The sequence below is a fragment of the Prinia subflava genome, chromosome 13, assembly GCF_021018805.1.
Source record: "Prinia subflava isolate CZ2003 ecotype Zambia chromosome 13, Cam_Psub_1.2, whole genome shotgun sequence".
Lineage (NCBI taxonomy): Eukaryota > Metazoa > Chordata > Aves > Passeriformes > Cisticolidae > Prinia > Prinia subflava.
The window spans coordinates 14,146,098-14,160,977 of record NC_086259.1 but is presented as its reverse complement, the minus strand read 5'-3'; the positions used below and the strand labels follow the sequence as shown (position 1 = coordinate 14,160,977).

The 14,880-nt window shown below is 56.8% G+C and overlaps 1 protein-coding gene across 2 annotated transcripts; it reads right to left on the bottom strand.

Moving 5' to 3' along the window:
* Positions 1–492: 492 nt before the first annotated feature.
* On the bottom strand, positions 493–14,455 carry SLC9A5 (solute carrier family 9 member A5). 2 transcript variants are annotated; one of them, XM_063410754.1, is made up of 16 exons: positions 14,232–14,455; positions 8,985–9,287; positions 8,169–8,332; positions 7,803–7,881; positions 6,977–7,154; positions 6,626–6,846; positions 6,239–6,441; positions 5,648–5,737; positions 5,449–5,519; positions 4,628–4,757; positions 4,392–4,480; positions 4,119–4,245; positions 3,819–3,989; positions 3,206–3,275; positions 2,918–3,049; positions 493–2,542 (listed from the first exon to the last, which is right to left on the bottom strand). In XM_063410754.1, the coding sequence occupies exons 1-16, from the start codon at positions 14,362–14,364 to the stop codon at positions 2,076–2,078; spliced, it is 2,628 nt and encodes an 875-aa protein (XP_063266824.1). In that variant the 5' UTR covers positions 14,365–14,455; the 3' UTR covers positions 493–2,075. The 2 variants fall into 2 exon arrangements, with proteins under 2 accessions (XP_063266824.1, XP_063266825.1); XM_063410755.1 differs by lacking the exons at positions 8,169–8,332; positions 8,985–9,287; positions 14,232–14,455 and having other exon boundaries at positions 7,807–7,876.
* Positions 14,456–14,880: the final 425 nt, after the last annotated feature.

The following is a 14,880-nucleotide window of genomic DNA, read 5'->3' as shown; positions in this document are numbered from 1 at the left end:
CGGATTCAATACAAGCCAAACAGCAACCTTGTAAATCAAGTAAACCACATTTACTTTCCTTCAGGAAAAGCAGAGACCAGGAGATCAAGGGAGAGCAAAACCAGCCCACATTGATGCAAGGAGGCTCCTGTGACCCTGAAACAGACCCCTTTAAAATATATTTTTGGCAAGGAGGGAGGACATGGGAAGATGAGGGCTCTCAGCACGTGGTGGCTGTGCAGCCACAGCTGTGGGCAGAAGGGCCTGGTCTCTCGCTGGCTGCTCCCTCTGCATGGCCTAACGATGGCTGCAGGCAAGCATCTCTTTGGAAAGAGTTTCACATTTTCCACAAACTTTATGGAAACCAGGAAATCCAGTTAGACACATCAAGAAAGGGGGGTAGGGGCCGCGAGTAGAGAAGAACGGAGAGCCACAGGGACATGGTGCTTGCAAAGGAGAACTGAACCAGGATGGGCAGAAGTTCCCAAACAACAGACAGACCAGACCACAACATCTGCTCCAACTCCAGTTTATTGAACATTACAAAATACTCTGCATATTATTTTCACATTATAACAATATCCTTGCAAATAATATATTAAGTCTTGAGTCATTTGTGGTGCCCATGGCTACAGAAAACACTGACCCAACTAGAGATTTAGTATGGCCCTATATCAGAAATCAAAACTAGAATAAGTCATACCAGAAATGCAAAACTATATAAAAACCTTTTAAAAACCTCATGCTCATGTGGTGGAACAGGTATAGAGCTCAAGGACCTCTGCTGAGCCCTGCTGACAGGGCTGGGGGTCCCAGCAGCTCACCTGCTCCACATTGGGCTCACCCACCCAGTGCATCCAAGTGTCCCCTTGGCACCTCCTGTCTCAGCACACCCATAGAGCTGGAAAAGGCAGGCTTTTAGCTGCTTTGGAGCATTAACAGTCCAAGTCACCATTTTTCCCAAAGAGGAGCAACCCCCAACCCTCCTGCTCTGCCAGTGCCCAGCCATTGTGCTCTTTTGTGTGCTGAGCAGTTCTTGGGGAGCAATTCTTGGCCCTTGGGGTCACACCAGAAATAATTCATCATGTGGGTCACCAGCTCCCACCACCCTCTGAGGAGGGTGCAGGGGTGGCTGGGATGCAGGTTCCTGATGTACATTCATACCTGCTGCTCACTCCACTCCTTGCATCATGACCAGTCCTCCCAGCTGATGCACCCCAGGCAATTGGAGGGGCTGGGACGTAGACAGAATGAACACCAAGGATGCTGTGCAGGGCAGCTGCCTCCCAGTAAAGCCAGAAAGCTGGACACTGCAGCTGTTGGGAACACATCCAGGCAACAGGCGTGAGGTCGGCACAGCAGGTTGGCTGTTAGAGGAGTCCCTGTGCGTACAGGTTCAGTAGTCCAGCTCCTGGTGGAGCCAAACCCCAGGAGCACTGCTCCCAGTCCTGAGAAAGTCATGGCCTTGCCTCTGTGGTGCCTCCATAACCTGGGGGACACAGGGCTGTCGTGGCAAGGAGCCTATCTCTGAGCCTCTGGCTGAGCTCCAAGCATGCTGTGAGGAACCAGCACTGTGGCCACCTTGAAGTCAATGGCTCAGTCACTGGGTGTGGGTGGGCTCTTGTGCACCAGCACTGCTCTCAGTCCACTTCCCAGAGGTCTCCTACTCACAGCCAGGCTGGAGATCAGCTCATACTTTTACACCTGTGAGCAGCCACAGCCCATTTACCAGCAGCCACCACCTCAGGGCAGCACAGCCATGACAGGATCAAGTCTGTTTGGGATCCCAGCCCTGGGAGAAATATCTCCAACCTCCCAGCTGCAGAGATGTGTAGAGACCAGAAAGGAAGAATGAGGTTTGGGATCTGTGCCTCCCTGGGTGGACAGGGGCTGGTACCTGCTGTCACAGCACAAAGACCAATTATTGACCAGATGTGCACCAGTAGGTGCATGGGCAAAGCACACCCTGGAGTATAGCTCCAGGAGGAGTACTGGGTTCTCCTGCCACTCCTGGAGTTTACAGAGACACACACAAGCTTTGCAGTGCAAGACAGCCTGTCTGCAGCTCTCAGCCCCTTCCCAATCCACAGGGTGCCTCAGAGGTGGCTTGCTCTGTTGAACATCAGCCACCTGGTCTCTGCCGTGGGTGGCATCCTGCCCTGCTCCTCTGTGGCCATCAAAGGCTGCAGCTCCTGCTGCTCGGGACCGTCCGGGCTGCTGTCACTCTGTGAGCGGCCGCTCTTGGAGACGTGGCTGGGGAACTGGAAGCAGGAGCGCTGCTCTGGCATCGCCTGGCTTGCAGACTGGGGTTGCTCCTCCAGCACAGGGCAGGCAAATCTCCTGTGCTGAGGTCCACTCTCAATGCCTGGGGGGGAAGCGATGCTCTCCAGGGAGGAGATGCTTTGGTTCCACGCCTTCTGCATATCCACTGGCACAATTTTGGTGGTCTCCGAGGAGACATAAACAGCCAGATCAGCCTGGTCTCCTTTCCATGGCAGCTCCTTCTCTGCCAAGGTTGGCGACGGAGGGATGATGCAGGGGCTGGGGCAGACATCCAGGCTGCCTGGAGATGCAGATGGAGGGACAGTGAGGGAGCTTGCACAGCTCTCAGTCTGTCCTTGGACCCTTCAAACATTGCAGAACCAACCACTACCAAATGGCCATAGAATCCTAGAATATCCTGAGTTGGAAGGGATCCACAAAGATTAAGGAGTCCAACTCCTTGCCCTATGCAGGACAACCCCAAGAATCACACCATGTGCTGGCCCAAGGATGCGGGATACAGGGAGGCTCTGCCATGCCTCCAGAGGACAGTGATTCTCCCATTCATGCTCTGTTGGCTTTGGTTTTTCCCAGGCCAAGGCAGCTTTGCTCCACAGGCAGAGGAAGGACAAGCTACCCAATGGCAGCTGCCCCAGCATGGAGCATTGGTGCCTACCAGGAGTTGTCTTTCCCTGCAGGACCTCATCAGTGGCTCGAGCAACGAACACAATGCCCTCGTCATCCTCTTTCTCTGTCTCCGAGCTATCACTCTCCTCCTCCTCCGAGCTGACCATCACCAGGACAGGAGCTGCAGGCAGATGGAGGGGGTTGGTTTGGTGCTAGCACAGCCCTGGGTGCTGTCATCCCACTGAGCTGGCAGTGGGCAGGCACAGTAAGAGCTCCTATCCCACACCACCAGGTCCTCTTGCCAGGACCTGCTATCCTCACCTGCCACTGGCCTTACCTGCATCCTGCCAGGGGACATTTCTGTGCGTCTTCCCGTTGGGTGCCTCTTTGGTCAGAGAGGTGTTCTTCTGTGAAAGAAGAACTGGCTGGGACCTGCCCTGTGTGCAAAGCCCTAAACCCAATAGGTGGTCCTGTGAGCCAGCCAACATTAGGCATGCAGATTCCAACCCTGACTACATGGCAGATGGTTTCTAGTCCTTAGGCTTTGCATCTTCATGGCCCCACAGTAAACTGCTCAGCTGCAATGGCTTCAAAAACCTCCAAACGAAAGAAGATACCTAAGGTTCAATTTGAGCCTGGATCTGCACCAACATTGAGGCTGCTTTATGCTGAGTGCTCTTGCAAAATGAACCTGGGGCTCCTCCAGGGCTTTGCTCAGTGAAGAACCACCCCACAGCACTGATGGCATGCTGGGAACACATGGACACACAACAACTGCATGCTCACATGCAGCATCAACAGGACTGAGAAGAGATGAGCTGCTTTCCCTTCTGGCTCTGGAGCTGCTGATGCCCTGCAGCACCTACATCCCAAAAGGACCTCTCTTACTTCATCCTGGAGTGGCCAAATCTCAGAGCTAGGAAAAGAACAGGAGCTTGGGAAGGACTTGCCTTTTTCCTGCCTTTCTCCTTCAGCCTGGCCTTGCTCTTGGAGGAGCAGACATTGTGCTTTGTGGACTTGAAGGTCTCCAGACGCCTCTTCATGTTCTGCCGGAAGATTTCTTTATCTTGGCGCTCTTGTTTATCTGGAGAGATGAAGTGACGGCTGTAGCTGGCCTTGTACTGGCCGAGGGAGAGGCAAAGAGACACAGGGTGAGCAGCTGGCCCCGCAGAGCATCGTCCATCCCTGCTCCTGCTGCGGGTGCTGCTCCCCTCGGGGTCAGCCGCACGCCGTGGCCCGGGAGTGCTCACCCGCCGGCGGGGCTTGTAGAGGCTCCCCCGCAGCACGTGGTGCATGGCGGCGTCCTCCTTGTCCCGGCGGCTCCGCACCGTGTCGATCACCTGCAGGTCCAGGCATGCACCGCTCCCGCTCTCCCTCCTGCGGGGACACGGAGATGGACGGGCTGGGCTCTGTGCCCACCTTGTGCCAGCCCCCGGCCAGCCCCGGTGCACCCCGCCCCCAGGGAAGAGGCAGCTGTGAGGCCCAAGGAGGTCTGGGGAGCTGGGAGGGATGGTTGTACTCACAGGAGGTTTGTGACTGACGACTCTGACATGGACGTGCGGCTGGGCATGGAGGGCAGCGCCAGCTTGGCAGCTGAGAGCACGTGGCCACCCTGGGAGGTGGGAGGACAAGTCAGGACAGCAAGGACCCAGCTGGGATGGGCAGGTCCCCACTGCCTGGCCAGAGGGTGCACATGTGGCCGTACATGAGGGGAACCTCTCCTGCCAGGGCCACCCTGCCAGCTGGACACTGCCTGTACCTGATCGGCAAAGCTGATAGCATCACGGATGTTCAGCTTGTAGTAAACATCCCAGATCTCATCCCGCAGCCTGTAGGCAGATTTCCGCATCAGCAGCTGGCTCAGGTATTTCTTGTCAAACTGCTCCCACCTGCCATGAGATGAAGACACGGGCAGTTTAGCTCCCATGGGGTACCAGGCCAGGGGTATCTTCCCACAAAAGGCTGAGTGTCCCAAGTATGGTGAAGGGAGGCTGGGCACACAGGACCTGGCTGTGCACAGGGACACACTGCCTGGGAGAGCAGGAGGGGAGGGGACATGGTGACTCTTCAGCCTGCCCACAGGGAAGCCAGACACCATCGGGTCTGTGAGAGGCAGTGCGAGTAGGACTGGGGCCACCCTGCTGGAGCACTTCCCTTGCAGGAAACAGGCTTTTTGCATCCTTTTCCTGTCCCTGTGCTGCAGATAAACACTGCCTAGGCAGGAACAGGGCTGTTCCCTCCTCGGTGCCCAGTGCAGTTCCATCCATGAGGAGACGGAGGGCCATTGTCATCAACATAGACACCCCAAGTTCTGACCTTGGCGAGCAATGCCAGCTCCACAGCATCCCCAACCACACCTGCCTGACCTCTCTCTGGGACACTTTTGTGATCTTGGTGTGCTGCACAACAACAGCCAGATGGTATCTATCCAGACTGATGAACAGATATACAGGCTTCTTGGTCCTGCTGTCCTGCCCACAGCAGGAGTGTCCTCCAGTGAGAACCCCAAGATGTCCCTGTGGCTGGCATGTGTCTCCCATTCACCAACAGTCAGCAGAGGATCCTGTCTAAGACACTCACTTGTCCCGCCAGTAGTGGTAGCCATGGTGCCCCACGATGTCCTCCACCGCTGCCAGGATGTGGTCAAAGGCCTTGGGTGAGGGGAAGAGGGTGAGTGGTGGCAAGGCTGTGGGTGCCCTGGGGATGCCAAGGTCATACATGGCCCTCACCCAACCCCACATGTGAGGGGAGCCAGGCAGCCTCTGGCACTATCACCTACGTGCTCATGCAGCTCCTCGTTCAGCGTGGGTTTGTGGTGGTCACTGCGCTTCACCTTCAGCCACGTCACCAGGGGTTTGATGGTGAGGCCCTAGAATGGCAGGAGAAGGCAAGGGAAAGACTGGGAGGGCGAGAGGGGGCATGGCTGGGGCATGGGTAGCAGAAGCAGCACGAAGTGACTGGGGACAGTGGCTGTGCCAGCCACTCAAGCCCCTACCAGCCCGACCCCTGTGCCATGCTGTACACCCCCAGTCATCCTTCCCCTAGACCCATATTCATCCTCCCTGTGCCTTCCCTTCCCAGGGTGCTGAATGCCAGAGCCAGGGCCCATCAGCAGCTCTGTAAAGAGAGCAGCCTGGAGAGGCACGTGCCTGGAGCCAGCCCCAGAACACAATACCAGTGGGAAAAGAATGTGTGCCATGGCCCCACCACCACAACAGTCCCCACAGCAATCCTGCTGATGGATGAGGTGCCAAAAAGCACCAAGGATCAAAGGTAACTTGAAAAAAGATACTTTCCCAAAGCACATGTCCCCAGGCCAGTTCTGGGGCAAGAAAGCAGCACTGGAGGAGGGCGCAGTGCCCATCCTCACCTGCACAATGACAGTGAAGAAAACCACCACGATGGTTGTTGCCACAAAGTAATCCTTGGCTTTCACCTTTTCCCTGTCCAGCAGGATGACCAGGGCGAAGGCCACGGCCCCACGGAGGCCACCATAGGACATGACCACCTGGTCAATCCTGTCCAGGGGGATGAGGCGGAAGCGGTTGAGCACGTATGTCTGGAGAACAACACCTGGGGAAGAAGGAGAAGGAGAGCCTGGAATGCCGTGAGAACCCTGCCTGTTCCAGGAGACAGCACAAAATCCCAGCCAGGATCCATGGCTAGCCTTGTGCCCCAACCTTTCCTGGGCAATATCCCTTTTTGGTATGAAAAGGGCTGTGTGCTACTGGCCACATGCACAGCAGGACAGACTGACCCACGGCTCTGAAGAGCAGGATAAAGAACAAGGTGCCCAGCACCAGTGCTGTGTCCCAAGTCCACTTGGAGGTGTCCACAGCTGAGATGCCCAGAAACATGAAGATGATGGTCTCTGAGCTGCTGGCCAGTGTCTTCATGGTGTACTTGACTGTGGTGCGGGATTTCTGGGAGATGTTGGCTTCCACGTACTTCTTGCAGCAGATCCCACAGAAGGTGACTCTGCAGAGGGGCAGAAGGAGCTGGCATGGCCCTACAGCGGGATGAGCAGTGGGTCTACTCACTGCCTCTTGCTGCTCAGCACTGCAACCCCGATTTCCCGGTTTGCCCTGGGGGACGCCCCGGTACTCACGCCAGGATGGCGGAGAGTGAGACCATCTCGGCAGCCAGGTAGGCGACGTAGGCCAGGAGGAAGACGAAGAGCGGCTCGATGATGCGCACGCGCTTGGTGAACCGCGTGATCAGGGCTAGCAGGAAGGCGAAGAGCAGCCCCACGGCTGTGCCCCCCAGACTCACCAGGAAGAAGGAGGCTGTGGGAGGAGAAGTCTCATTTGAATCATAAGTAAGTGTGCCCAGCTCCTGTGCCCCACAGCCATGACTTGCTGGGCTGGCCAAGTGTCAGGTTCCCACCCAGGTCCCCTCCAAAGCATCCCCTGGAGCACCTCTGCTGTTGGGCCAGGCTGACAGAGTTGGGGCTGTTCAGCCTGGAGAACACTCTGGCGAGACCTCAGAAGCTCTTCCAGTACCTAAAGGGTACTCCAAAAGAGCTGGAGAGGGACTTTTCACATGGACAGGGAGGAAATGGCTTCAAATTGACAGAGGGCAAGATTAGATTGGATTAGGAAGAAATTCTTCCCTGTGAGAGTGGTGAAGCCATGGCACAGACTGGCTGTCCCATCCCTGGACATGTTCAAGGTCAGGTTGGGTGGGCTCTGAGCAACCTTCTCTAGTGGAAGGTGTCCCTGCTCATGGAAGGGGGGGTTGGAACAAGATGGTCTTCAAGGTCCCTTCCAGCCCAAACAATTCTGCTGTTCTATGTGTGGCCAGCATGTGACGCATGGAGATGACAGAGCTGTGGTGCTCAGTGCCCACCCCACAGGACAGGGGCTCCTGTGTTTCCCCCACTCCACTTTGACAGCAGAGGAAGAGGTGGAGGGGCTGGTGTGGCAATTACTCACCTACCCCCTTCACGTAGTCTGTGGCGTGGATGTGTGCTGGGCCCAGCTCCACAAAAGAGTTGAAGACCTTGTACAGCACCTGCAGGCAAGGCAAATCCCTTAAGAAACGCAGGGCATTGCCTTGCCTTGAGAGGGGCAGGAAGGGTCCTGCGGAAGAGACATTTTCCACCCCAAACCTGTCAGGTAACAGCTCATTTTAGCAGGCCCTCTCCTTCTCAGGGCCAGGAGAGAGGAAAGGCCAAAAGAGCATAGCACGGGTCTGCCCCAGCTCAGGGATGTCACATGCATCCTCTGCCCATCCTGAGGAATTCCAGCACCTTGGACCACATTGGGCTCAACATTAGAGTCCCCCAAGCTGCAACTCACCACGGTGACAGCATCATTCAGGAGAGACTCGCCAAACACAATGATGAAGAGGGTCTCATTGACATGGACCTCTTCAAAGACAGCCAAGACTGCCACAGGGTCCACAGCTGAAATCAGGCTGCCAAAGAGCAAGAAATCCATCAGCCCAGCCTCAACACCTGGATCTGTTAGGACAGAAGGACCAAGGTCAGGCAAACCAGCCACCCCAGAGCCCCTCTCACCAGGCAGAAACAAGCCTGTCTCTCATCTGATCCCAGTGACTTGGCTGCAGCATCTCAACAGGGAGTGCAGTGCAATGAGCCCAGAAGTGTTCCCACACCTCTGGGATGCCCCTGGAAAAGTAGGACTCAGAGCATCCTTGCTGCAACATGAGTGGAGCAGGAGGGATGTCCCTGTTGGCACCCAGGTGCTTTACTGCTCCTCCAGCAGCTACCACCAAAAGTGGCTCAGCAACCCCTCAGGCATCAAGTGGCTCCTGAGGGCTCAGGAGAACTCAAAACACAGCCCAGGCCAGCCAGGGCCAGTGGCTCCAGCCAAGGACAGGGAACACGGCAGGGAGCCAGCAAGGCTAGCCAAGGTCAGCAGACAAAAATAGCAAAGACATGAGTCAGCCCAGTGCCAGGCAGGGCCCGTCTGTCCCGCACGCTTGACCGTCCTGCCAGAGCACCATTCCCAGGATGTCAAAACCCTGCTCGTGCTGTAATTCCTAGGAATCCACAGCAGGGAGAGGCCGTGGGCTATGAAATTGGGGGTGCTTTGCACCTCCAACCCATTTTTTGGGGATGTGGCCCAAGGTGGGCAGCCCTGCACACGCACCCATGAGCCCGGCCCGGTGCAGTCCCCAGAGCGCGGTGCCGGTGGCAAAGGAGTTCCAGAGCGTGCCCACCACTGCGTAGGTGAGGATGGCACCAATGTTGTCGAAGAACAGCCGGCTGGGCATGAAGTACCCTGAGTCTAGGACGATGGGGGGCAGAAGGAAGAGGAAGAACATGTTGGGCTCCAGCTGGTACTCGGCTTTCTTTGCCACGGCCAATACGATGCCTCCCAGGCCCAGCCCCAGCAGGATGAGAAGGCAGCTCTCTGGGACGACAGATGTCACCTTCCTTGACAGGTGGAAAACTAGAAGAAAAAGAAGAATGAGATCGTTAGCCAAACAGGCACATGGACAGAGTATCCCAAATCCACAGGCTTCACAGAAGGCTTGGGTGATGCATGATGGATGGGAGGAGAACAAGGGAGTGCCTATGGAAAGGCTGTCTCCTGGGCACATTTGTGCACAGAAAACCTTCCAGCTACCTCCCAGGTCAGGATTTCAGGTCCCTGACTCTTTAGGATTTCCCTCTCAGCCCCTGTATAATAAGCCAAGCAGCCAGGCATTTTACTTTTCTTGGCTTCTGGTATCTGCACTTAAAGGTTTAAAGGAGGCAGCAAGCACGTTCACAGAGTCACAAGCATTGCTGGCTGCTGTTCAAGTGAAGAAATCGTGGTACACCAGGACATGTTACCCCACTCCGAGACGAGGATGCTCAGCCCTGGTGACAGGGTGACCTTGTTTGCATCCATCTGAGCAAGCAGCCAGAGCAGCATGCAAACCACTGCAGCACAAGCCATGCCCAAGCACAGCCTCTCTCAGCAACAGCTAACCTACCTGCATGCAAAACCACAGGCACTCGGGAGCTGCAGATTTAGAGAGGCTTGGAATAATCATTTTATTCCATGCAAGGTTTGGGCCAAATCTTAAGCTGCTGTGGAACAGGGTGTATTTTCTAAAGCAAGCAGAGGATGCCCTGGTATTCATCCATCAGTAATGTGGCAGTGAGCCTGTGCTCATGCACAGGCCAGGAGGATGCCACACCGGCAGAACAGGGTATTCGTCCCTCCAGGCACCCTTGTCCCCCACATCAGGATGCCCTGTGTCATCCCAAATCAGCCCAGCTTCCAGGCAGGCAGCCCCCCATCCCTGGGGGTTTCTCCTTGCTAGCACAAGGTGCTGTAATTTTGCTGCCCCTCTGAAAGGGCATTGCTTGGGGAAAGGCTATTGAGGGTCACAATGATTTTGTCCCCCATCACCGAGTCCTGCCATCACCTGTGACATCTAGCCCAGCTCTGTCACATGACTTGACCATCAGATGAAGAAATCTCCTGGGGAATGGGTTCCTCCAGGCACTTCAAGAGCCACTTCTGTCCTTGTGCACCCAGCAGGTACAAGGGACATCAGGGTAGGCTCTGAGCCATCACTTGGCTGCAAGCCCAGCCCTGCTGCCAACCCCAAAACCCAATCCCTAAAGACCTTTAGCTGGACTAAAGGTTCCCATTGCTTGTGCCAAGCTACCCCTCCAGAAGGAAAGTTATGCTATGGTCATGTGCCAGCCCTGGGTCACTCAGCTGCTTCCCTCCTTTGGAACCCCAATGGATAGAGAACAAGGTCTGCCTAGCCCAGGGTGCTTCTCCCGTGGCGTAGACCTGGAGAGGAGCCCAGGAACAGGCAGTGCTTCATCAGCAGGTTTCCATGTCTCTATGCCCTTGTCGTTTTCTTCTGAACCTGTCCTGGTCCTGCTCTATCCTTCTGGGACAGGTCCCAGTGTCCCTGACATGCGGACAGCTAGAGAATTGAGGTTGTGGCCTCCTGATGTTCTTCCTTTCTCCTTTCCCAGCACCTCTTGGGTAATTTTCTTGCCTTCACCACAGCTGAACTCTGAATTAGAGGAGATCATTCAATAACAGAGATCTGGTTCACAACCAGAGACAACATCTTTGAGCCCACCACCCAATATGCAGGCTGAGAGTCACTTTTCCTTTAGCTGAGGACCTCAAGAGGTTTCTGCTTGGCACAGTAAGCCCCATCCATGCCCCAGCACTGGCTCCCTGCCATAATACAGCAGGAGCACTGCTGCAGCCAGCAGGGGCAGAGCAGTGAGCACAGGGGCAGCATGATCTGCAGCTCCACCACCAAGCAACTCAATAGGAAAGAGCACCCAAACCAAGCCTCTGCCATAGCTCTGCCACTGAACACCCCAGCCACAGAGCCTGGGGCACTCCCCCTCAGCCCCAGTCACCTCTGCTCACTGCTATGGGCTGCAGTACAGCCCTGGAGACTGTGGTGATTATGGACACTACAGCCCTCCAAGCAGACCCACAGCCTGAGGAAAAGCCAGCGGGGCTTCATCCAGGCCAAATTCCTGCTAAATGACCTCACAAGTCACTGCAGAGCCCTGTTCACCCCACACAAGCTGCCTTCACTGGTGGACGAATGGTGCTCACTCAGCGCCTGCAGCAGGCTGTGAAGCCGCTTCCCACCCACGGGAACAAAGCTCTGAAGTTTTCAAGAAGGGAACGAGGCGTCCAGCCCCTTTCTGCATTCTCAGGAACATTGCCAAGATCCCTGCTCTCTGCTTCGGCAACCCATCTGCATTCCCCATGCTGTGTCCTGGCTGGCTGGAGGGACCCAGGAGAGCGTGCAGGGATGCTGTGGGGACACGGGTCCTGCCTGTCATCTGTCATGGATGGACGGTGTTTGAGGCCAGGCTGGATGGGGCTTTGAGCAACCTGGTCCAGTGGAAGGTGTCTCTGCCCATGGAAGGGTAGTTGGAAAAAGATAATTAAAGTCTCTTCCAACTCAAACCATTCTATAGTTCTATGATTGTTTTACCACCAAGCCAGAAACTTGGTCAAATAAAGAAGCATCAATGGGAAAGATCATGCTTGTCCAAAAATCTCCTGGCTGATGGGGAAAGCTGCCACCCTCCCCAGAAAATGGCAGCACATGAGCTCCCCTGTGTCACAGGGAGCAGCCAGCGGGGACAGACTGAACGAGCTCTAATTTTATACACTCTAGTCAAGGATTTCAGCACTAAAGGTTCCCACAGCAACAGTAACTTAGCCACATGTGAATTAACTTCAGAGACATAATCCATACTCAGGCATCCATAATAAAGGATTTGTGATTGAGATAACTCAGGGCCAAAAGCTGCTCTGCTCCTCCAGAGAGCTTGGGAAATGGCAGAACACCTAAACCAAGACATGAGCACCAGGGGACAGAGGTGATGGTGCGAGGAGAGATGCCTGCAACCCATGGCAATACTGCTGCATAGAAAAACATCTGTCTGCTGGCAAACTCCTACCCGTAGGGCAGCTATGTGTAAGGAGAATGTCTGGGGCAATGCTCCTCACCTCTGTATTCCCCACATCCTGTGCTCTGACTGTGGATGGAAAAGGCAGCAAAGCCCGGATGATGCCTCGCTGTGCAGGAAGGCAACACCCAAGCCAGCTTTTCCTTGCCCCGGGTGTTTGCTGGCTTGGGTCACCCCAGCATTGTGACTGCCTCTGAGAACAGAGCCCACAGTGTCATTTCCCCATCACCCAGGCGTGGGGCCGCTTCCCTGCTGCGGTCACAGGGCTGTGAGCTGGCAGCCCAGCACCACACCCACAACAGATCCTCTGCGCCAGCATCCACAGCTGCCACAGCTGGCGCTGCCCTCTCCGCTCCCCAAAATCCTCCAACCCTGGTTCATCTCCTCTGGACTCCTGTGCACCCTGGGGACTGCACGTGCCATCTCTGGGGACACACATGGCAGGGTGCAGCCTGCAGCTGTGCCTCCAGGTCTGGGTGTCACTACTGGCTCCATTGGACCCGAGTATCCATTGGACCCATTGGATACACTGCCAGCAGCTTGAGGCTATCAGGGTCGTGTCTCACAGACAGGGAAGGAGAGTGCCCATCAGCCTCAGGCCTGGAAGAACGTGGTGGATCTGGGGGTTTGGGAATGATCCCAGTTCAGGCCCCTCTGCACCCACCCACACAAAATCCAGGGTGGCTGAGGGGAGCACGTCAATGGAAACCTGCACAGGGAGCAGCTCCGGGGAGAGGTTGGAGAGAAGAAAATAACAGCCAGGGAAGGGAATTTTCTCTCTGATCTTCTGCAGGTAGGAGGGACGCACTCGGCAGCTGGAGGTGGCACAGCTACAGCAAAGTGTTGTATTTTTAAACTCATGATACCTTTTAATTCTCTCCTCGCGAGGCTTTAGGTCGCTCTTGCGAGAAGGCAAGGAAGGAGAGGAACAGAAGATCTACAATGATGCTTGGGACAGGAAGAGGCCAGCTGGTGGTTATAGCTGTAGCTGTCCCCCGTGTAACGAGAGCTGCTGCATATCCCTGGCAGATCCAAGACCCCCTCTAACTCTGAACCCATATTTCTTGATCCAACTCAAAACTAAGAGGGTGTCTGTGCCCCCACCACGGGGGCTGTGCCCACAGCTGTGCTCTGAGGAGAACACCTGGCTCAAGGTCACGATCTCATCTTCTGGAGCCACCACAGCAGGCAGGGGCACTGTGAGGGACCAGCCCTCTGGGTACCCCTGCTTGACATCCACACATGGGTACCCCCTCCCCAGCACCCTGGATGCTGGTGGGGAGCCCAGCCCTGCGCAGCTCCCACACATCCTCATTGTGCCTTCCCACGCAGCCTCTCACAGCAGAGCCTCCCCCAGCTGCGTGGTCCTGAGCTGGGGAGCACAAGAGTCCAAGGGGAACCCAATTTGGAATGACCCACCAGAGGAGACTGCAGGCACCTGCCATCCCCACGCTGCTGAGGGCACATCCTGCCTGGCACTGGCACCACCGAGCCTTTCCCCAGCGCTCTGGGGGAACAATGGCTTCCAGACCTGCCAATGGCAGGTGCTGTTCTAGCCTTTGGGAACACGGGACATCCTTTGGGGCTTCTCTTCTCATGAACCATCCATCCTCTCTACCCAGCCATCTTTCCCTCACAGGAAAAAACAGCCTGGGCCCCCACCTTTTCCTTCGGTGGTCCCCTCACCCCGTCACCGGACATCATCCCACGGCAGGGCACGGAGGATGTGGGGCTGTCCCCGACCTCCGCAACCCAGCTGAGAGCGGTGACCCGCCGGATTTGTCCCTATGACCCGTATTCCGGCGTGCGGTGACAGCCCTCGTCCCGGGTGCCCCCGCGCCCGCCGGGGATGCCGCATCCCCCCTGCCTGCCCGGGAGTGGGCACGGCTGCTCCCGGGGGACCGGAGCGGGGTGGGGACATTGGGACACTCACCGATCTTGGCCAGGCTGGCTACCAGGATCCAGGCGGCCACCAGGCAGGGCGCCTGCACCTCCCGCCACTGCCACCGCAGCAGCTCGGCTCCCGCCGGGGCGGCGGGGCCGGGGGAGGCCGCCGGGGGGTGCATGGCCCCGCCGCTCCCGTCACTCCGCTCCGCTCCGCCGCGGTCCCGGTGCCGGCCCCCGCCCGCGTCACGCGCACGTGGGGACGCGCCGGGACGGCCCCCGCGCCCCGCGCCACGGGCCCCGCCCCGACCGGCCCCGCCCCGACCGGCCCCGCTACTGCCCCGGACACCGCCCGGCTCAGCCCTTGCATGCCCCCCTCCATGCCAGTTCGTCTGCACCCTCCCGGAGCCCCATGCCCCGTGCTGGTGCCCTGCCCCCGTCTCAGTCCTCTCTGCAACTGTCCCGGTGCCACCCCCATCACCCAAGTCCCCCCTGCCCTCTCCCTGTGCCTGTGCTTTGTCTGTCTCCCCACCCTGGCTTAGTCCTCACGTACCCACCAAATTCCCAATCGTCCTCCATAACCAATCCCCCTCCCAGCCAGCCCCTTCCCAGCTGAAACCATCCACCCTTGCCCCAGGTGCTGCCTGAGCACCAGCCTGAGAACACCCAAGGGGCCCCCCAAAATTTCTGTCTCCCCT

Excerpts from the sequence above, each read along its gene's own strand:
- SLC9A5 (XM_063410754.1), bottom strand. The coding sequence starts at position 14,364 with ATGCACCCCCCGGCGGCCTCCCCCGGCCCCGCCGCCCCGGCGGGAGCC. Across the intron at positions 8,333-8,984 it reads GCACCGGGCCGGGCTCATGG|ATCCAGGTGTTGAGGCTGGG; the intron begins GTGCGTGTGCAG and ends CTGTCCTAACAG. Across the intron at positions 5,520-5,647 it reads ACGAGGAGCTGCATGAGCAC|GCCTTTGACCACATCCTGGC; the intron begins GTAGGTGATAGT and ends CCCTCACCCAAG.